Raw genomic sequence first — 23,119 nt, 5'->3', positions numbered from 1 at the left:
GGAGATGCTGCAGATCAAGGCGTGGTATTTAGATCGACAAATACTCAAAATTCATATTATTTTGATTCGGACTATTTAGAGATTAAAATGCCATCCAGAATAGCAAACAAAACCCACATAACTATTTATATCACAGATTAATATGGAATGGAAACTTTCTAAATCATTCCAGGCTCAGTTTGTTGACTGGTTATGATGAGGCTTATGTAATACTTTAATGCCACATATAGTCTAGAAGAAAAACAGATGGAGTTCAATGATTTGCTGTTGTAGTAACCAGGAGACAGCTCAAAAACACTGCCCAGTGATCCAGTTCTGTTCTTTATGTGTGTGCATGTGTTAATATAGGCTAAAATGTGCATAAACACACATTTATAATATTATGTATTTATATGTGAAATTAATTAAGAAAGTATTTGTATGTATTTGTCAGCATATGGGGAGTTGGACTACTGAGGAAAACACAATTTAGAATCACAGTTAGCTCATTAGATCACATTACTGTAGATCACAATTATAAATGTGTCTGTAAATGTCAGTAAGAAATGTTTTTATCAAAGACCAGATAAGGTCTGTATCAAGGCAACTGATTTATTAACAAACAAAATAAAAGTGAATTCATCAAAATGACAAGATACTTTTAAAGATTTTAAGTAATTGCTAACTTTTCCCCACACCCTCTCTAAACGTAAATAAAAAAGACAAAAAATAAAACCTGAATGCACACAGTGGTTGATAGAGAGCATTTTTTGTATGAAACAAAGATTTATTGTTATTATTGTTGTTTTTACGGCTGTCTCAGAAAGAGTTATCATATGGGTTATTTTAGTAAAGGGTTATTTTATTGTGTTGTGATAAAAAAAATGCTTACAATACCTTGAAAGTGTCAAGTCAGAAAAAAATACTGAGGGCAGATGCCAAATAAAGATGAGCTGCTCTGGTTCAAAAGGACACTTTACAGCAGGAGTGTCTTGCAATTTATTTATTTTATTTTAACGTTATCAATATATATATGTATATATATATATATATATATATATATATATATAAATATAAATATATATATATATATATATATATATATATATATATATATATATATATATATATATATATATATATATATATATATATTGAAGAAGCAGAAACCATTCCTGATTTTATTTTTTTGAAAAAATAAAATTCAAACTTTCCCATTAATATATGAAAAATATTATTTCTGATACTTTACTCTGAATGTTCTCTGAATGTTCCGAAACAAGTAGCACATTTTAAAAACAAACTGTTTCAAAAATAAAACATTCCATAAATGACTTGTAATAATGTATTTGTTCAAGAACATTATTAAAGATTAGATAACTCTAAAAGAGCACTGTATTAACCTTACTAGAAGACATTTTGTTCATGACTTTGCCAAACCATTAGTCAAAGTTCTGACAATGTTCTGGGATGCCGCTGCATCAGAGGTCAGCTGCTAAATACCATAATAGACAAAAATGAGTGCAAACCAAATCTGCACCTCCCTGACCAAGTCTCTACAAACTCTCGCTTAAGTTTCAACACTGTTGGGCTGGTCTGTGAGACTATTATCATTAAAGCCAACATGCGGTGAAGCATAACCTGTAACCTACCAAGTACTGGTCTGCATCCAGATGGTTCAAGTTTGAACAGAGACAGCCCTTAAACATGTAGGGTGGGTATGATGGTATATACAGCCATATTATTTGACCAGATGCATCCTGTGCTTCACTTTTATCAGAATGTTATGTTAATTAGGTAGTTGCTCCCCATTTTGGAGTACTTTCAGTGAATCTGCAGAGTACAGAGCAAAATCTGAAAGAGATTTTCACCTTTTATTTTTTAAAAACCTGAAACATCAAAAAATGACCTCAAATGTAAAAGGACAGAAACAGTTCCAATGTTTAGAGAGACTTTTCATTGACTAAACCAAACATTACTAGGGTTCATCTTGAAGAGTTCAGCCGACATGAATCACTTCTTGGTGTTCTTTCCAAAACTGAACAAATATGAAAGCAGATGTAAACGTAAATCCCTGTATTCAAACAGAAATTAAACAACTTGTTAATACTGCAGTCAGTCTTGCCAGACACTAGCAGGTCTCAAACCTCATTGATGTTTGTCACTCTGAATGGACCGGTTGGGAGATTGTTGACCTTCCTTCTCTCTATTTTCATTAATAGCTCTCCCTCTAGCTTCTTGCCTCACTTCCTTTTTTCCTTTCTCTTACTGTTTTTCTCCCTCTTTCCACCCCCGGTCCTCCTATGGGAATGGTCTCGGTCATGCTTCCTGTGGCTGTGATAGCGTAATGAGCTCAGATGAGGGAAAAAAGTGTCTCTAAGCATTTCACGTCACAGCTGTTTCTCCTCTAATATCACTCTGCTGAGAATTCGAACTTCCTTGACCAGCTTTCCCAAAAGAACCATAATTAGGACAAACACCAGTTCATCCTCCCCATTGGTCAGAGGACAATATAAGTCCAATCTTTCTCAGTTTTTGCAGGCAATAGTAGCTACAGGAAGCCATTAATATTTGCAATGTCAGAGAGATGGTTTATTAAATCTGTTTTACGCAAACTAAAGGAGAGGCGCCACTGATTCAGGCTTGTGTTCTAATCCAGCACCAGATCCCTCTGATTTTTGTAATTGTAGGCCTACTTAAATGTTATGGTAAGGCCAGGTAAACCAGCAAGTTCCGAGAGTTCTCTAGTTTGCAACGATTTTAGAGAATTTGAGAAAAGTTCAGTTGAAATGAAATTGAGATGTTGACGCAAGTCTTTGAAAATATTGGGGGTTTATGTAAAAGATATAGATAATGAGAGAAGGCAGGAAGAAATCAAATCAGCACAGGATATACTGTATATTTTACCAGTCTTTTACTTGGTCAAAGTATAAGGAAACGGGCATGCGCACACTTTCCCGAGAGCAGAGAGTTCAAGGCTAGTCACTTACTGAATCTGCTTTTCATTTAGGTCAGTGTGTGAAGAGAGGAAAATGGTAGGCCATATCAGAGGTGAAAGGTTAGAGGTCAATGACTAACTGGGTGCATGACCAATAGTTTAGTCCAGGAATCTCAAGACCTTCTTCAGAGAAATGCTACTTCATCTGTGCTGCAAGATAAACAAATGTCCATTTGAGTGGGACATCTGGAAGAAATAGCGAAGGAGAACATCTATGAACCTCCATAGTACACTCAAATCCTTGACGCAGTGTAAGTAGGTCAAAGGTCATGGGAACCACCAGTCAACAACCTTTTCCTCCCACGATTCTAAACAACATAGCTGGATTATGTCTCTCACTGTCAGGAAAAGCTGGGATAATCCTAGAACAGCGTTTTGTAAAACTGCTCCAGTCACATGAGAATCTTAGGAACAGACTGCAACTTATGTGTCCAATAAACGGCCCTTCAGCATGCTTGTTTTACTTTGTTACTTTCAATATACATTGGTCAAAAATAATCTTATCATTGCTTCACATTAATAGAGATTCATTTATAATCCTCATTGATAAATGAAAGAAATTCACTATCAAACAACCAAATTTAAGAAATGAATCATAATCCTGGAAAACTAGGAAACATCTGCATAACTGCAGCTAAAAGATTAAACAAAAAACTATTTTTTTGGCCTTAAAACCATTAGAAGTTCAGTGTCAGGAGTCCCATGTTGCAGTTCATGCAGAGCACAGTGATCTCACTGCTCATCTGTACTTGGAAAGTTTCAATGTTTTGCCTCGTGTTTCACAATCACTTACGCAACAGCATATTGTTAACACTCTCTGAATCCTACACGGTCACATTCTTCAATCATATGATCTTCTTCATAGTGCACTCGCTGACTTGACCTTAGATGACAACACTTGCCGGAACCTTCTCTTCAGTTCTTGCATGTTTGGGCTCTTTGGCCTGGCAAGGTGGAGTCCACCTTTTCTCTTCTCCCCATTTCCTCCTCCCAGCGCTCGGCTAACCTCCTGACATAAGTTCAGGAAAGCAGCCTGGACGCTCTCATGGTTCTCCCTGGCCGAAGCCTCAAAGTAGGGCCCTCCCAATTCATCAGCTAGTGCCTTTCCCTCGTGTTCCGGGACCTGTCGTGCGCGCAGCAGGTCGCTCTTGTTTCCCACGATGATAACAGGGATGTTGCCGCTGGGATGGATTCGGCGCACATGTTGATAGAGAGGCTGGATGGTACGGTAGCTGTTGAGGTCAGTGATGGAGAAGACGAGAACATATCCATCCGCCCAGTAAATGGAGCGGTTGATCTGCTCCTGACAGTAAAGACCCTCTGCGTCATCCTGGAATGAGAAAACTGGTGTTTTATTCCAATTTTATATAACATTTTTTATGAACTTTATAAGCAATTTCTGGCTGAAAATTGGGTCAACGTTTAATAAGGTGTCATTGTTACACTGTAATTATACATTTAAGTACTGAGTAACGGGCACCGGGTAACTAAACCCCACCCCAAGACCACAATTTCCTTTTACTGTGGGAAACAGGGAATGAGTTTTCTGCTGAGATTTCAACTGAGATTTCTAGTAGGGAAACACAAGCACTGACTACCAATAAGTTAGTTCTAACATAACAACTAAGAAGTCAATTCTCAATCATTATAACACCTATATACACACTGCGCTTGAGGCAGGATCAGATTCATTCAGTTGAAGAGAGAGAGTCCTTCAGAAGGCTTCACATGAGTCAGACTAATGAGCTTATGGCTGAACACACCCTCTTTATCTCCCCTGCGCTGCATACTTTGTTTACTGGCCAAATGTTTGAACTAATATTCCCCACAGTTCATCTGGAGCATGCAGGAATCCCACAGGCGATGACTGACTGATCTAAATGACTGTGATAATACGCCATAGGCACACTGCTTCTGATGAAGCTTGAGCTGAACGACAGAAGGAAGTGTTAGGAATGTGATTTGGCGGTACCTGGAGTGAAACACACGGAGTGTCCTGCACTTGTAAAGAAACTTGCTCCCCATCCAAATTAATCTTCCTTGAATACAAGGCTCCTAGGGATGTTGAAAAAGAAAAATCCACTTTCTAAAATGATAAACGTCAGTGTATTTTCAGTATAAAGTGCTGAAAGTCTGATCAAGTTTATTATAACAGAAATGACTGTAACCAGTAGACTGGTCTGCAACAAAAATGTCATGATGATGAACACATTTTTACAGTTCATAGGATCATAGTATAATAGCATTGTTTCATTGTAATGTTTACCTGTGTTGGCTTCATAGTCTCCTATGAATCTCTTAGTAAGAAATCGTACAATCAGAGCTGAAAATTTAAATCAAATGGAAACTTTGTATCAGCATAATAGGCATAAGCATTGTCACTCGCATAGCTCGTGCACAACTTTGCAGTGTTCCAGTGTATGTCGCACCCTGGCGTTAAACTAGCTTAAATATCTCTAACATCATCGTCTTATAAGGATTAGAAAAAACGCGTCTTTATTGATGACTAAACATAATAAACTGTATAAACATTAAATCGCCAAAGTGCCTTTAGAATAAGTTACAATGTAATAAAAAATATGATGGCATAAAGTAAAATGAGTTATATTACTTGTACATATTAAAAACCACATTGTGTTATATATTTACCTGTTTTTCCGACATTGCTTGCACCAAGTACAACTATTTTGACGTTTTTGCTTGGCACGCAGTCTAGTACAGGATACTCCGGTATAGGCACTAGCAGAAAGTTGCTAGAGCCACTGCTCATTGTTCTTGTCTGTTCGATAAGAAGACGCATTTAGAAAGCTGGAACTATATTCGACTGTCTAGAAATGCATCTCTTTTCCCACGCGTTCTGGCGCTATATGAGCCCGCTCCACACGTTAGGTGTCCTCCTCATAACGCGAGAAGCTTTCTGTTGTCTCCGTTTGGCAGACAGAGGTCTTCATAGACTGTTTTAAATAAATGCAATCCAGTGCACCCCAAACGATGGCTCCGCTTCTGCACGACATGAATGTTAATTTTGCATACCGGCCCTCTAATGAAGTAAGTCTAACACAATCGTCCACAGCCCGCAGTTCCTGATCGCAAAACCTTTTTTTTTCCACAGACCGCAACTGCGCCTTCAGCAAAAAAAAAAAAAAAAAAAAAAAAAAAAAAAAAAAAGAGTGGCCAAGCCGAAGAGGGGCGTGAATAAACCAGATCACTCAGTCAGTCAGACAATACGTTCATGCATTTAAAAGTGCATAAATATAGGCTAATAATAAGCGTGCTATATCGAAAAGAGTATGGATATTGTTTAATGACTTTTTAATTATTATTAACTATTTAATGACTTTTTCGAAGCATAAAGTTAAGACAGAACTGTTACATCAAAACGCAAATAGCTGCCTTTGTGGTAACTGAAAACATACTTGAGTGGAAAAAAAATACATAAACCTATGTCGAAATTTACTATTTCGCTATTCATTTTTTTCATCACACATTTTGTAGGCGTGGACTTTAAATTGTGAAACCAATATATAACATTCTTCCAAACAGTGTGCACCAAAGTTCATATTTGTAGTGAGTTGTTCTTGCAGTGTGTGTGTGTGTGTGTGTGTGTGTGTGTGTGTGTGTGTGTGTGTAGATGGAAAGACAGCACGAAAACAGCCGAGCGCATTGTCGTCTTCTCCTCATTGTCCAGGTTCCCGCTAATCTATAAAACATGTACAACGGTCAAAAGCAGCACAGCGCGTCCAGGGGGCACATATGACCCTGTGCTCGTTAGAGAAACCAGAGAAGGGCGGGTGAGTACGAATCTTACTATGAAGAAGACTGGACTCATGAATATTAAATAGGCCACGTGATAGGAAGGTTACCAAGCAACGTCAGTATTACCTAATTAATATACACGGTAAGTCTTCGCCATAAAATATGAAAACATCAAAAGATGTAACTCGGGGCTACTCCTTTTACACATAGTATCCATAATTCACCGTTGTCTGCCTTTATATTCAATTGGTTATGCGTGAAATAAAATGATTAATGTATCCTTATTTAAAATGTCACTTATCCTTTTTTTTTTTTTTAATGGTTACTAAAGCAAAATGTAGCCTATTTGTTTTCAAAAGAAAGTGAAACAAAAAAGAATCCAAAGGTTTCTTTCTTTTTAGATAATTAGAAATTATCAAATGTTTTACGCTTATTTTCGTTTTGCCAATTCCCACTTAATATGATATTACATTTATAAGACATTTAATCATAGGTTTAATGATTATTTAAATAATATTGATTTTTTTTAGAACCATAAACATCACATTGATAAGAAATACTACATAGGCCAGATCATATAAATTATCACAAAATATGTTTGAAAATATATAACAAAATATGTGAACAAAAATTTAATTGCCACTTAAAATATTTACTTATTTGACGTAAACATTTGCATATCATTTCTTTTCTATTCCGTGCTTTGACATTTTTATGCTAAATTTCCCAGCATTTGTGAACTATGTTGAACATAAATAAATGGGGCCAAAGTTGCTGTCAACAGTAGTCTTCGTCATAGTAGGTTTGTTGATGTTGTGTAGTGCGCAGCTGCTAGGTTACAGCGCGCGAGGCGACACTCCCTCACTCCGCCGCGAGCTGACCGACTGATGGTTTCACCGGAACTTCAGCCTGTGCGGCTGTCACACTTTTAAATAAGGGTTCGGTCCAACATGGCGACAGACGGATGGAAATACTGATGACAGTCCGAAAGATCGCCTCGATTTGTACGATGGTGAGTTTTTCCTCGCGTAAGTGAGTGTTGTCCCGTCCACTGCGTCTAACCTGTGTTTGGATTAGCCTGCTAACAGGCTAGCTCAACAGCTAACAGATAAACAACCGCGTCATGATATGGCAGCGCAGCCACAAAAAGTTTGCACACCTCTCTGTCCGGGTTTATAGACACAGTATAAGTTTGAAGACGTGGTTGAACGGACTTTTTGTTAGATAAATTGATATTCTGCTCAAGGGTCAAATGTATAGCCTAGCGTATTAGCAAGCGACACATAAATAATGTCCGTGTTTGATTAGCCGGGCGGTTCAACTTTATCTATCATTAGATAAAATCTGTCATGTGGATACTGTATGCATGTTTACGAGTGTTTTGTTAAGAGGAAGGGTGGACAGGGTATCAGGCGAGGTCATGCACGAGACTACAGTTCCTGCTGCTGCTTCTGTTGTTGTTTTAACATTATTTCAAGGACACAACTAAAAACTGATTTTATGAGCTCAGTGTCTGTATTGCTGAAAGGGTTTTCTTAAACTGTCACACGAGAACATTCGAAGTAGATCAGACTAGCAACGAACATACAGTTGGTTATTTGAATTTAAAATGTTATTTATTTGGGTAGGTACTGGGAGTTATAGAACAGCTTCTAGCTTGAGATTTAATTCTTATCAATCAGTGAATCCTTTCTATAGAAAGATATTTATGTGGCAACTTCCTCATTTACCAGCAAATACTGATAAACAGTTATAGAAATAGGACATATGGATTTAGATCTTGTTGATTTTGCTTAGCCACCTCAGGGTGCCAGTATGGACCAGTAAAAGAGCTATGAGGTATGTATTAAAAAAAAAAAATGCTGTTTATTAAGTGAGTAAAATGTATTGATACATCATACCTTAGGACATCAAGTCATGGCTTGACATTATATGTAATGTTAAATTTTGATCATTTTTCTTTCCAGAAACGATATTTACAGTATTTAGGTATTTAAATAATTAATTATTATGAATATTTTTGAAATAGTAACTCCAAATCGATGTTAAAATGCTAAAACACATAAAAACAATAAATCCTGTAGACAAACATACAGTTCTCAATTGTGGTTAATTAATTAAATATTTTATACTCCCAGTTTCTGTTTAAAAAATATAGAAAGAAATAGCTTTATCATAACTGCAGCAGAAACACCAGAAATATCTCCTCCTATATGGCTGGAAGTGGGTCTTTGAATACTGGACAGTGGGGTGGCTTTCGGTTCCAAAAGCTTAAGAACCTCTGACTTGGCCCTTTTATCATCTGAGAACTTATGCATTATACTTCAGATACTGATACCACTTACAGCTCTGCCTTGATGTTCTCCCCTGGTGAAACAGAGTGGGTGCACTTGCCCAGCAACTGCATCCTGTTAATGCCAAGTCAGGCATCATTCTTCACAAACAGGATGTTCCTGTTAGTCTCCAATAGGTCCAGGGTGTTCCTGGCCACTTGTATTATTGAAACCCATGAGCAAAGATAACCATTGTGGCTGTTCCCTGTAGGGCGCCAATGCCTCTGCTTTGGAGAAGGAGATTGGACCGGAACAGTTCCCTGTTAATGAACACTACTTTGGGCTGGTCAATGTAAGTTTACGTTATTGTGTTTGTCAGTGAATGTGCTATAAATAGAAGATGACTTTGCCATATCACTTTTAAATCTGAAAACACCTTTTTATGTAATGTGCTTATGTCATCACTTAATGGCAGATTTGGCAAGCATGCATAAAAGGCAGCAAAATCTAATAATAAAACCACTCCATGTATCCAACAATGGTTTGCTTTCCTTCTCAGAGGCATTTATTGCATATTTGACACATATTATATTTGCATGTATGTCCTCACATATCCGTCCTCAATCTTTGATCTGTTCTTTCTCCTATTGCAATCTGCTCGCTCAGTTTGGCAACACCTGCTACTGTAACTCAGTGCTGCAGGCCCTGTACTTTTGCCGGCCCTTCCGGGAGAAAGTGCTGGCCTATAAGATCCAGCCACGACGGAAAGAGAGCCTGCTCACCTGCCTGGCTGACCTCTTCAACAGCATTGCAACTCAGAAGAAGAAAGTGGGAGTCATTCCACCAAAGAAGTTCATCTCCAGGTTGAGGAAGGAAAATGGTGAGAAAAGATTCTGAGTCCTGCAGTTTGACTGACTGACGAGAGAGGGCTTGTTGATGTGGGCTAGTGGGAATGTTATGCAGGTGCTTAGAGATCTGTGAAATGTTGCTATACAGTTATTAATATACATGTAATAACTAATATATGTGTAAACATTTCTGATTTCTGAAGGATCATGTGACACTGATTGGAGTAATGCCTCCTGAAAATTCAGCTTTGCTTCAGATACTGCTCATGCAGCCAGCAAAGACAACACCATTTATTTTTGTTGTATAGTTTTGCTTTGACTGCAAATTAGGAACTGACATAAAATGTCATTTCTTTTACCATGGCGCAGTAGATTCAGCTGCACTGTTTAAATAGCTATGGGGAAACATTTCTATTAAATGATTAAATCATTTTTTCACTGTTCATTTCTGCTGTTTATATACAGTATTAGACTTGCAGCTACCTGATGCTATCGACACTTCTTTTTTTACCTACAGAGCTGTTTGACAACTACATGCAGCAAGATGCACACGAATTCCTCAACTACTTGCTCAACACCATTGCAGACCTGCTACAAGAGGAAAAGAGCCAGGAGAGACAGCAGAATGGAAAGGTAGTACAGAATGGTGGAAGTGTAAGTGGAGGAGGAGGTGGAAGCGGTAGCAGCACAGGAGAGGCTGAAACGGAGGAAAAGACCCAGCAGACATGGGTGCACGAGATCTTCCAAGGCACACTGACCAATGAGACGCGTTGCCTGAACTGTGAAGCGGTGAGTCAGAGGAGGTGGAGTGAGTCATAAGTGCCCTAAAGGGATCTTGTTTTTATTAATGAGATATGGGATGAGTGAGTTTTCGGGAGTATGCTTTTGTCACTTTGGCTTGGACTAATCAGCATCTGGGGGATTGTTATGGATGTGATGGGAGGACAGTTTTCAACAGTGTGTCACGGCCCAAAGAAGTCTGTTAAATGTTTGGATTGTGGAATATGTTAACTGTTATTGCTGATCTGAGATGTAGGGGTGTGAGGTGATTACTGATGAGGATTTTTCAAGTATTTAAAAAATGCCATTGTGATCTAAAATGTGATTTATTATTATAAGGCTGTTCTTTTTTTTTTTTTTTTATAAAAAAAAATTATGAAAAGCTTTAGGTTTGCTATGCTTGTTTTTAAGCCTGCACAATAAGGCCCCAAATTTTATATATATATGTTAATGTTTATTAAATTATTATATGTAGTAGAATAAAATTAAATAAATTACTAGAGGCAAACAAAATTTAAAAGCAAATATGAAATATTACTATTTTGTAACATTTGACCTTTTTATTTTTTACATGACGTATTTATGAAAAATTATTTAATAGTCATTTTATTTTACATTATAACTGTAAAATATTTACAGATGTCTTTTAATTGGTGGAAAACCTTAGGAAACTATTCAGGCTTCTCTTTTGTTGCATTTCCAAATGTACTTTATTTGATGATTTTGAAGGCTGTCCATGAGTGCCCTCTGTTTTGCCATTACACACCTTTGATGTACTGATTTGAGATGATGTGTTTTCTGCGGCATGCTCCTTCTCTACAGTTTGATATTACAGCATTGAAGTGTGGACACAGAGTAGAAAAACAAGGGCTTATGATTGCATTTAGGACATGTCCTAGCTGTGTTTGATAATATGCAGCCTTAGGATTTCCCATCATACAATCTATCCTCTTTCTCCCCAGGTGAGCAGTAAAGATGAAGACTTCCTAGACCTTTCAGTGGATGTGGAGCAGAATACCTCCATCACACACTGTCTTAGGTAAAGCCACAAACGTAACTGCAACAAATGTCCCTTTGATGCAAATTCTTTGTTTATTGGAAAGCTAGCGTGTTTTCTCTGCACTAACAGGGGCTTCAGCAACACAGAGACCTTATGTAGTGAATACAAGTACTACTGTGAGCAATGCAGAAGTAAACAGGAGGCTCAGAAAAGGTATGTAGTTCCAACAGACTGGCATGGCTGAAATTACTCTTGTTCCGGGCGTGCATTTGCTGTGATATTCATATCAACCAATGTAAGCCTGATGCTATGGACAGCCCCATCTATGTAGCATTTCCTTCCTTATTTGAATGAATCTTGGTGTTCTACTCAATGCATTAGTGTGTTGGTTCTGTGCACAGAAGAGACAGATTTTAATCCTGGAGCATTTAACAATTACAGTTGGCTAATAACGTGCAATAACGTGTCTGAGAATAGAGAAGGAATAGAGATGGAATTTGAAGTTAAAATTGATCCTGTCTCTTTTCTTACTTGCAGGATGCGGGTGAAGAAATTACCCATGATCCTTGCCCTGCATCTAAAGCGCTTTAAGTACATGGACCAGATACATCGCTTTACCAAGCTCTCTTATCGTGTAGTCTTCCCTCTGGAGCTGAGGCTCTTTAACACCTCTGGTGATGCTACCAACCCTGATCGATTGTACGACCTGGTGGCTGTAGTGGTGCACTGTGGGAGGTAGGTTTCTGGTGTGGCAGTCAAGTCATAGGAATATTTCACCCAAAAACTCCTCTTCAGGCCATCCAAGAGGTAGATGAGTTTGTTTCTTCATGGGAACAGATTTGGTGAAATTTAGCATTACATCACTTGCTCCCCAATGGATCCTCTGCAGTGAATGGGTGCCGTCAGAATGAGAGTTCAAACAGCTGAAAAAAGCATCACAATAATCCACAGTAATCCACATGACTCTATAAAGTGAAAAGCTGTATGTTTGTAAAAAAATTAATCCATCATTCAGGTTTTTCTTTTAGAGCCCGACCAATAAAGGTTTTTTGGTGGGTCGACGCTGATACCGATATTAGGGAGTAAAAAAAGACTGATACTGATATAACGGCCAATATTCTTTATGTGTAGTCTATATTATAGTACATTATAGTCAAAGGTTTTAACTGGTATTGTGTATATAGTATAAAGTGTATAGCCTACATAAACAGAATATATATACACATAAACAAATTTTTGCAATGATAACTCCGATGTGGTTTTCAGACACTTATAATGGTGTGACAAACATAGGCCTTTATAGTGGAGGCATTGAGAATCTCCAACTGGATGACAATATAGCATTAAATCACTATTCAACACACTCAAGCCACCACCACATTGCTGTCTATTGGACTGCAGAAAGATACTAACTTTGTTACAAACTATGCAGACACTGTGTCTGCGCCGCAACAGGACACAACAAAGCAACCATTGAAAATCATTTGAACTTTGTGTCAGCACGTCATAAATAAAATGAGGCATCAGTTTACTGCATCCAGTGTAGTCAACATCACTGATTATAATGGGTTGTGTTCTACTATTGTATTTTGTCGCACCATGCCATGTGATGTGACCGATGTGATAAGCATGAGTTCTGGGCCACGGTGTGGCCGTAAAAACAGCAGCATTGACTGAGTGGCCTCGATCAGCTCCGATGGCAGTAACACAGGCTTTAATTCACCAAAGACGCATGCCGTGATGCGCAGATCAGCGCTAGTCTCTAACGTCACAATCTGCTGTTGAAAATGAACCATCCACTCATCATATCATCATGCAAAACTAAGAATTAGAATCATTGTAATGTGAAGTTAAATAAAGGTGCTGGTGGGTGGGGAACGGATAATTTAAAGCAGCGAACTCGGATTAAGTTTGAGCTCATCCGCGTATCTCTGGACTACACTGGCCTGGGTCTCCAGTAGCAAACAATGGAGTGCATTCTGGTGGACAAACCAATTATACCATTCAGAAGGATTTAGTCCGTCTACAGAGCCCCGCACATGACATGCAGGAAAAAAGTTGGCTAAATCGTGTGCACAATTTACTATATCGTATCCTCTATTTATAAATTGTCCGCACGATTTACTAATTTGTTCCCTCGATTTGCTAAATTGTGTACACGATTTATAAATTGAGAGAACGAATTAGTAAATTGTGCGGACGATTTAGCAAATCAAGGAAACGAAATGGTAATCGTGTGCACATTTTAATACATCCAGAGAACAAATTAGGAAATTGTGCGCATGTTTTAGTGCATAGAGGGAACGAATTAGTAAATAGAGCTGTGAATGAATAGAGTGTACTGAAGCCGGAGTCAGCGCATCAAGAGACACCACACTCAGACGTCTTTAGCAAAAGGACTACAGCTGTCACATTCCTAGAACCAAGCCACTCCTGAACCAGAAAAAAATGTCAGAAGCATTTTACCTGGGGTAAGGAGAAAAAGAACTGGACTGTTGCTCAGTGGTCCAAAGTCCTCTTTTCAGATGAAAGTAAATTTAACATTTCATTTGGAAATTAAGGTCTGGAGTCTGGAAGAAGACTGGAGAGACACAGAATCCAAAGTCCAGTGTGAAGTTTCTGAAGTCAGTGATGATTTGGGTTGCCGTGATGTCTGCTGGTGTTGGATCAAGTCCAAAGTCAATGCAGCCATCTACCAGGAGATTTTTGAGCACTTTATGCTTCCATCTGCTGACAAGCTTTATGGAGATGCTGATTTCATTTTTCAGCAGGACTTCAGCACCTGCCCACAGTGCCAAAACCACTTCCAAGTGGTTTAATGACCATGATATTCTTGTGCCTGATAGGCTAGCCAACTCACCTGACCTGAACCTCACAGAGAATCCATGGGGTATTGTGAAGAGGAAGATAAGTAACATCTGAAAACAATACAGAGGAGCCGCTATCAAAGCAACCTGGGCTTCAATATCGCTTCAGCAGTGCCACAGGCTGATCTCCCTCATACCACACCACTCTAAAGCAGTAATTTGTGCAAAATGAGTCCCAACCAAGTATTGAGTTCGTAATTAAGCCTGCTTTGGAGATCTTGAACATTTCTGTTTTGTAATTTTATTATTATTATTATTGATCTTTGAGAAAATATTTTAATTTCTTGAGATTTCTTTTTATATGCATAGCAATATTAAATATTTTAATAAATTACTGAAAAAAAAAAAAGAGACTTTTAAACCATTTAACTTATTGTATTAAACGGTTGAAACTCTTAACTGTTAACTGGTTAAAATGAGCATCCCTAGTTTTATCAAACCATTGCTTCTGGTCAAAATACCAGTCCATAATCCATAATAACACGTTCAGGGCCCTATTTTAACGGTCTGAAACGCAAGTGTCAAAGCGCGAAGCGCAAGTAACTTTGTGGGCGGGTCTCGGCGCTGTTGCTATTTTCCCGGCGGGATAAATGGCTCTTGCGCCCGGCGCAAATCTAAAATGGGTTGGTCTGAAGTAGCTTCATTATTCATAGGTGTGGTTTGGGCGTAATGTGAAATAAACCAATCAGAGCGTCATCCAACATTCCCTTTAAAAGCAGGTGCGCAAGTTCCATTATGGATTGCTATTATTATGGCGTATTTACCAGGCGCACGCCAGGAGCGGTTCACAGCCGAGGAGACTGATGTTCTTGTAAGAGCAGTGAAAGACTGAGAAGTTGTGTTGTATGGGGATGGGAGAAACCCACCCAAAATACACCACAATGATTTCCATCATCTCATGTGTTAATATTTTTTTTAGTGTAACAATTTATGATTTGCAAAAATAACTGTTGCATCTGTGTAGATTACATGGGCAAAGTGTATGCGCGTTGTGCACGCTATACATTATGGTCAAGCATGCGCCCTTAAAATAGCATAATGAACAACGCGCAACGCGCCACTGACTTTAGACTAGGTTTTTTCTGGTCAGTGGCGCAATTGTTTAATTGAACAGCAAAATAGCACCAGGGATTGTTTGCGCCGGAACACGCCTCCTTTTTTGCGCTGAACCGCCCAGGGAGCGCAAGTTCACTCACTAGTTTAGCGACGTGCTTCTGTGGAGGGAAAAGCGCGCTTTGCGCGGTTGCAAAATAGGAATGACACATGCGTCGATGTACAAAGTCAATTGCGCTGGGTGCAAGATAGGGCCCTCAGTGAAAAAGTACATCCCTTGTTGTCCTCTCACATCAAAATCTGCTGACATATTTGTTTAGAACTTTTTTTAGATTGCTTTCACTTAAATGTTTCTTGATTTGTGCATACCTCTCTCCTTATTCAGACAAGATTACTTATTTCACTGGAGAATGCAGTGTTAGGGATAGAGTACTCATATTTTAGCCAAAAGCAACAGTTTGAAGTTAAGAAATAATCTTGATGAATTTGTTTCAAATATACAGCTTCCCATTTCACAAGACATTAACTGATGAAGTCATGTAGATTCACTGCAGAGTATTCATTGATGAGATTTCTCCAAATCTGTTTGGATGAAGAAGTAATAAACTCATCTGCACCTGGCCTAGTAAATTTTTTCCAAAGTAAATTTTCAGCCAATTTTATTTTCGAGTAACCACCAGGATTTATTATCTCAATAAAGGATTGTGTATTGAGTTAAGAGCACAGTATATTGTCTGTGTGGTAATGTTAAAGTAGGCATGAAATAAAAATTTACTCTATTTTATAAAAATGCATCTTATTTTGAATGAGTTATACATGCATATATTTTCAGATATCTTAGATAAATCTTGTTTCTCCATAAATCGGTCTTCCACTGAAACAAAAATCTTCTCTTCCATTCATAGTGCTGTGGATTGTCATTTGTTTCTGCTCATCATATCTTATTATGTTTTATTTTTTGTAGTGGTCCAAATCGAGGTCATTATATCACTATAGTGAAGAGTCATGGCTTCTGGCTTCTGTTTGATGATGACATTGTAGAGGTAAGTCTGAGTATGATGTTTACAGTTTACATGAAACAAATCGGTAACATGCAGTCAGTATCCAGAGAAAATCAGTTTTGGCCCAAATGAAAAAAGATCATGTACATTAATGAATAATAGACTTCAATGATTGTGCACATGCACATTAAGTGTGTTTTCATAGAGGTGAAATAATTTTCTGAAGTACTACTTTTAAAGAAGAGAACAAAGAAAGTAGAAGTATCTAAATAAACCACCAGAGACCTTGAAGCATCAGTTTCAGTTCAGCAAACTTGATTGTTTCTTCTTCCAGTTGTTATAACAGTAATTTTCACATTTAGTTAGCGTTGCCTAACAATAAATGATTTGCAGTCTGGAATTATCTGGAAGTCTAAAACTGAACAGTAGCACATGCATTAACCTCAACTGTCAGGTGATTTGCAGCTGCTGTTTATTCTTCACTGAGTGCTTGTCTGGAGTTGTCCTCGCATTGACCCAAATACTTTTGAGTTCTCTGAATGAATTATTGGCATAGTGATGCATTAATGAGACCAAGACTCTTTTATTCATTTGAACAGTTTCCCTTGTTGTTTTGAGCACAGAATTAGTATTTTTGCTTTAAAGAGCAATTTTTGTTGCTATATAACATACTTAAAAGAGTACTATATGGATTGTGATCCAGCACCATTTTTCCATTACATCCTCATGACACTTGTTTGTTTTACACTACTAGACTAAAAGCGTACATTGAGACAGATTTTCCATCACCTGCATGCACATGTATAGTATATATTAATTTGGTTTTGACACACAGATGTGATTTCCGCTCTGCTGCACAGTAACCTTGACAAATATTTACACACATGTTGTGAACAAACTTTCAGATGCTTCTCAGAACATGAAGTAGTTCTCATACCTTAACATGGGGAAGCAGCAGTCTTTTATAAATAGCAAGCACAGTAGTGGTGTAAGACACTGGATGTTGGAGGCAGACGGCTTAGCTCTGTTACACGCTAAAGTCAGATTTCTTTATCTGTTTTTTTTATTATTATTATCTGATATCTTCCCAGTTGGATATCTGGAAAAAGAAACATAAGAGCTTTCTGGACAGAGAAAAATTCCATTTACACAGCTTTAGAAGTCAAAGTGAACTGTCATTTCTGCACCGCTAGTGACATCACGCAGAATTTTTGGTTATTGCTTGAGCAGATGTTGTTTTGTTTGATCCTGTTGTGACTCTCAAATAGATTGTAATTATGTTCGGTGTTGCTAATTACACAGATCGAAGGGATCCAAAACTGTTTGATTTTGCGAAACACAAAAGAATCAGTTAAATAATATTATTTATAATAATAAATTAATCAAAATAAAATAAATTTTCCAAAATATCTACAAAACTGGTAAGAAATTACATGAATGCAAGTAAATGATAGAATATAAATTTTTGGTTGAAATCAGGGATGCTTGATATTAGATTTTTGCCAATATCTGATAAAAAAAATTATTGTCTATAGCTTATTCCAGTACCACTATATATTTCCTTTTTGTTTTGAAGTTTCTCCTGTGCAGAAATGATAAACAAATCATTTTTAATTTTGGTTAGTTTATATATATATATATATATATATATATATATATATATATATATATATATATATATATATATATATATATATATATATATATATATATATATATATATTATAGTACAGACCAAAAGTTTGGAAACATTACCATTTTTAATGTTTTTGAAAAGTTTCTTCTGCTCATAAAGCCTGCATTTATTTGATAAAAAAAAACAGTAATATTTTGATATATTATTACAATTTAAAATAATTGTTTTTAAATGTATTATACTTTAAATGATCATTTATTTCTGATGCAAAGCTGAATTCTTTGAATTTTTGAATTTTAGAAATCATTCTAATATGATGATTCATTATCAAAGTTGAAAACAGTTCTGCTGCTTAATATTTTTTCAGAACATGTGATACTTTTTTAGAATACTTTGATGAATAAAAAGTAAAAAAATATAATTGTTTTTAAAATATAAATATTTTGTAATAACAATATACACTACTGGTCAGTAAATCAGTTTTTTTTTTCTTTTTTAAAAATAAAATCAATACTTTTATTCAGCGAGGATGTGTTAAATTGATAAAAAGTGATAGTAAAGAAAATATATTATTAGAATATATATTATTAGAATTGTATTTTTTATTTTGAATAAATGCAGTTCTTTTTAACGTTTTATTCATCAAATATATTAGACAGCAGAACTGTTTCCAACACTCATAATAAATCAGAATATTAGAATGATTTTTAAATGATCATGTGATAGACTGGATGTTACATGTGACACTGAAGAATGGAGTAATGATGCTGAAAATTCAGCTTTGCATCACAGGAATAAATTATTTTTTTAAAGTATATTCAAATAGAAAACAATTAATTTAAATTGAAATAATATATCACAATATTATTTTTTTTTCTGTATTTTTGATCAAATAAATGCAGGCTTGATGAGCAGAAGAAACTTCTTTCAAAAACATTAAAAATAGTAATGTTTCCAAACTTTTGGTCTGTATTGTATATATTTGTATATAGGATTACATTGAAAGCTTTGAAAATCCTATAATAAAATCAATTCCTGCTTTTTTTTTTCTCCAGACAAATGCAGTTGAAACCATAACATTTTGTTTTTGATTTAATTTTAACCGATGACCTTATGCAAAAAACATTTAAGCCTTTATCGGCCGATTCCAATAATATCATGCATCCCTAGTTGAAATATCCTGTTACTCATTTTGTTCCAAATCAAAGACTTTTCCTCATATTTGCAACTCAAAAGAAAATGAATGAATGCAATCTGAGATTTCTGTCCCTTCATTGAAAATCCATTCACTGGAAACTTTGATGCTTGTGATCCATCTGAGCCTGGCTATTTAATCCAGGTCTTCTCAAGGGACACAATCACTTTATATGTTTAACAGATTTAATTTAGGCTTTTATTCACTTATAAACATTGATTATGCACATACGTAGTCCACATCAAATATGATAAACATGAAATATGATGAACCATGTTCTCATGTGTCATGCAAGCATGTTTTAAGCTTCCACAAGAACCAATGAGGTTTGTTTTCATGCATAAAGGAAGTCAGAAATTAGTGCACCAGTTTAAATACGTTTTCCTTTATATCCAGTTATGTATCTCTTTCTCTTTTTTTGGTCCCCACAGAAAATAGACGCCCAAGCAATCGAGGAATTCTACGGTCTGACATCGGACATCTCCAAAAACTCTGAGTCAGGGTATATACTCTTCTACCAGTCTAGAGACTGAGCTGGAAAGAGTGACTGAAAGAATGGGAGCGTGTTATCTGTGAGGGTCCGGATCAGGCAGATAGGGAGGCTTGGGCTTTGTTGACACAGCTCGCCCCCTGCTCCATCCCCTCAGTCAAGTCCCTTTTCATCCAGGCTTATCAGTGGAGCTTCAGTCAGGCCTCAGACAGGAGCAGTCGATGCCAGAGTGACCTGGACACAGCACAGTAATCCCCAGGCAGAAGAAATCGCCGTCTGGTTCACTCGCCTGCTTTGTGTTGCTCAGCACACACAAAAACGCACATACACATGTGAAATGAGCTACACATACGTCTCGATGGCCTGAGAATGGACAATGTACAAATTTTTTTTTTTCCACCACACGGAGTCACAAGGTTCATTTTGATATTCTGGTTTACTTCACATTCGCTGGGCGGTGTCTTGATTTGTGTTTTGGCTCAATATCACGATCAGTCCAGAAAGCCGCACGGCGGTTCTTCACCCTCAGATGTTGATCTGCAGTGTCAAACATGACACATCATGCTATGTCCATGTCAACCAGCTAGTTATAAATGTGTTGAATGCAGAACCAGTGGCTCATGTTGTCATTGTAGTAGAGCTGCTCCACCTGAATGGATGAAACTGACCAGGTTTAAATTAGCTTGAAGGGGATGAGCATTTTTTGGTGTCGAGAACCTGACAGGTGATTTTATGTAGGGCCTGTGGATTGATGGGTGCTCTGCTTTTTTTTATGCAGAGAGGATTGTGGATACCAGAGTAGTGCTTGTATAACAGATGTAGCTTGGCTTAAGAATGCTCTATCAGTATTCGATTAATGTAAAACATTCTGCCAGTTCTTGTGCACTGCAAGTGAGTGTACAGCTTGATTGTGTCATATAGTGCACACTTAGTAGTGCACTAACTGTAAAGCGTAACAGATGGAGATAGAAATTAGGGCTTTATATTATTCTGAATAGAAGTCATATTGAAACCAAAAGCTGCACACATTTCCAATCATGTTTCATGAACACTCTGGCGCTGTGAGATTGTCTGAAATGAATGTGGACTCATTCAGTTTACCCATTAAACAGTAGAAATGTTGGATAATTCAAACATAATGTGGCTCTGCACTCTATTATAAATTCTCCTGATTCATTAAGCCGATTGAATTGACTGCATCTATTCTGTTTAATCTCAGTAACTCTTCTCTAGATCTCTATAGTCTCCTCTGCCTTCTTAATTAATAATGTTTCAACTCCGTATAGACATAGATGGGAAGTGAAGCACAGCCAGTGCTCACATACAGTCTTAGATCTGTCTGTAAATGTCGAGTTTAAGCTGCGACTTGGTTTGGTAATAGTTAGATTGGTTAAGGGGACTCAGTAAAAGATTTTGCACGGCCAGAAGAATAAGCCACATAGCTAGTAAATATTACAAGACAACTAGACCACCCTGCAATTAGTCAAGATTTATAGGCAAAAAACAAACACACCCAACTAAACTAGGTATTATTTTCATGTGAGGAGAAAAGTACATAATAGCGAGGTACCTCAAAATACTGCAGTTTTGCTTTGCTTTGAGTTTCAAACACACAGTTGCCTAGCCTGTTGTCCTAATCTACTTCTCTCTCAACCCTATAGTTTTGAGGCTAAAATGGATGGTATACGATTGAAAAGGTGTTTTTTTTTTCAGGTTTCCTTTGTAAACTACACTGGCTTTATTTGGTTGTTGGTTTGACAAAAATGCGCTTTAATCTGTGAGGGGTCAAAACTGACAGTGCTGCTGGTTATTATTCCATTCATCCTGTAAAGTCTACTTTGTATCAGTGGATGTGTGGTTTAAAGTCTCTTGACATTGTTATAAAGCATGTGTAAAGGTCTTATAAACAACACATAACAATGTCTGTAAAGAGGTTTAAGCTTCTTGCGGGTCAGTTAACCTGCTGGCATTGCGCTTCTTAAGAAGACTGAGCTACCGTATTTTCCGGACTATAAGTCGCACTTTTTTTCATAGTTTGGCTGGTCCTGCGACTTATATTCATGTGCGACTTATTTATCAAAATTAATTTGACATAAACCAAGAGAAATGAACTAGGAGAAAACAGTACCATCTACAGCCGCTAGACTCTACGCTGCTCAGTGCTCCTGTAGTCTACAATAAGCATTATATTGCTCCCTCTCGTGGCTGTAGACAGAAATGTTTTCTCCTGGTTCTTGGGTCTAAATAAATGCAACTTATAGTCCAGTGTGACTTAATATGTTTTTTCCCTTATCATGACGTATTTTTGGACTGATGCGAATTATATTACGGTTCGACTTATAGTGCGAAAAATACGGTATATGTTGAAATAAACTGACATATGTTGCCATGTCATGTAAATTACTCATTTACACATGCTATGTAAGAGTGTTTGTAGATGTGTTGTCATCATCAGTTGCATTAAGTTAACTGGATATTTTATTTTTTTTAAACTGGCTTGTGATCTAGTAGTTACGGGGGAAGGAATGTTTCTTTTATTGGGGCTCTTATATTTCATGATTTTATTTATGTTTAATTATAAATATTATGTTAACATTTCTTTGACATTCTCATTTTTATACATTTGCTAATTTGTCCCTTATTTGGACACCGGGTCTGCTGTATGTTATGCGAAGAGAGAGTTAATACAAAAACGTAAGGGTGATAATGTTGGAATTACCAGATTAATGCTGCAATCTTGAGAATCAGTTTATACACTGATCACAGTAATGGCACCCTGAGTGTTTTGGCATTAGCAGACACACAAACTACATCAAAACATGAGACAAACTAATGCTATGTCATGCTAACGTTAGTTGTGTTTCATCCGCCCCTTTCCATAACATTGTAATAATGTTTATTACAAACTGGGCGTAAAAAAAAAAAATGTGCACTTTCAATAAAGCAATGTACAAATTGTAAACCAGGTGAATAATCTGGTTTTGGAGTGGAGTGGACCGTGTGGATGAAAGATGGGACTGGATCCCCCTGTCCCAAATAAAATCAAACAAAAACACATCAACCATCTCCAGGGGGTTCATGGTGTCTGTTTCTTTATGATGTCATTAAACTGGGCAACACCCATGTGGTTTCCAGCAAGTATAGCTTGTGACATTTCTAGAAGGTAAATTTTCACAAAAATGTAATTTGCAACACCAAGTAAAAAACATTCTGTTCCTGTTTAGTAAGGTTCATGCTTCACTG

General features: G+C 37.0%; 2 protein-coding genes across 2 annotated transcripts; one reads left to right on the top strand and one right to left on the bottom strand.

Annotated features, from left to right (window-relative positions):
- Positions 1–1,834: 1,834 nt before the first annotated feature.
- LOC127962631 (ras-like protein family member 11A-like) lies at positions 1,835–6,109 on the bottom strand. The gene is made up of 4 exons (XM_052562251.1): positions 5,627–6,109; positions 5,244–5,300; positions 4,950–5,032; positions 1,835–4,307 (listed from the first exon to the last, which is right to left on the bottom strand). Exons 1-4 carry the CDS (start codon positions 5,775–5,777, stop codon positions 3,837–3,839), a joined length of 762 nt encoding a protein of 253 aa, XP_052418211.1. The 5' UTR covers positions 5,778–6,109; the 3' UTR covers positions 1,835–3,836.
- A 1,411-nt stretch (positions 6,110–7,520) lies between these two features.
- LOC127961091 (ubiquitin carboxyl-terminal hydrolase 12) lies at positions 7,521–22,942 on the top strand. The gene is made up of 9 exons (XM_052560031.1): positions 7,521–7,745; positions 9,278–9,358; positions 9,673–9,886; positions 10,372–10,643; positions 11,597–11,673; positions 11,764–11,847; positions 12,172–12,369; positions 16,519–16,597; positions 19,818–22,942. Exons 1-9 carry the CDS (start codon positions 7,698–7,700, stop codon positions 19,917–19,919), a joined length of 1,155 nt encoding a protein of 384 aa, XP_052415991.1. The 5' UTR covers positions 7,521–7,697; the 3' UTR covers positions 19,920–22,942.
- Positions 22,943–23,119: the final 177 nt, after the last annotated feature.

This window comes from Carassius gibelio, chromosome B7, assembly GCF_023724105.1.
Source record: "Carassius gibelio isolate Cgi1373 ecotype wild population from Czech Republic chromosome B7, carGib1.2-hapl.c, whole genome shotgun sequence".
NCBI classification, from domain to species: Eukaryota; Metazoa; Chordata; class Actinopteri; order Cypriniformes; family Cyprinidae; genus Carassius; species Carassius gibelio.
The sequence above is the reverse complement of the archived record's forward strand: the minus strand, read 5'-3'. Positions and strand labels throughout refer to the sequence as shown.

Bases quoted from the DNA above. Each gene is read 5' to 3' on its own strand.
- LOC127961091 (XM_052560031.1), top strand. From the start codon at position 7,698: ATGGAAATACTGATGACAGTCCGAAAGATCGCCTCGATTTGTACGATG. The intron at 10,644-11,596 runs GTGAGTCAGAGG...CTTTCTCCCCAG, and splicing joins GTTGCCTGAACTGTGAAGCG to GTGAGCAGTAAAGATGAAGA. The intron at 11,848-12,171 runs GTATGTAGTTCC...TCTTACTTGCAG, and splicing joins AAACAGGAGGCTCAGAAAAG to GATGCGGGTGAAGAAATTAC.
- LOC127962631 (XM_052562251.1), bottom strand. From the start codon at position 5,777: ATGCGTCTTCTTATCGAACAGACAAGAACAATGAGCAGTGGCTCTAGC. The intron at 5,301-5,626 runs GTAAATATATAA...TTAAATTTTCAG, and splicing joins AAGCAATGTCGGAAAAACAG to CTCTGATTGTACGATTTCTT. The intron at 4,308-4,949 runs GTACCGCCAAAT...TTCTCATTCCAG, and splicing joins CTCCGTGTGTTTCACTCCAG to GATGACGCAGAGGGTCTTTA.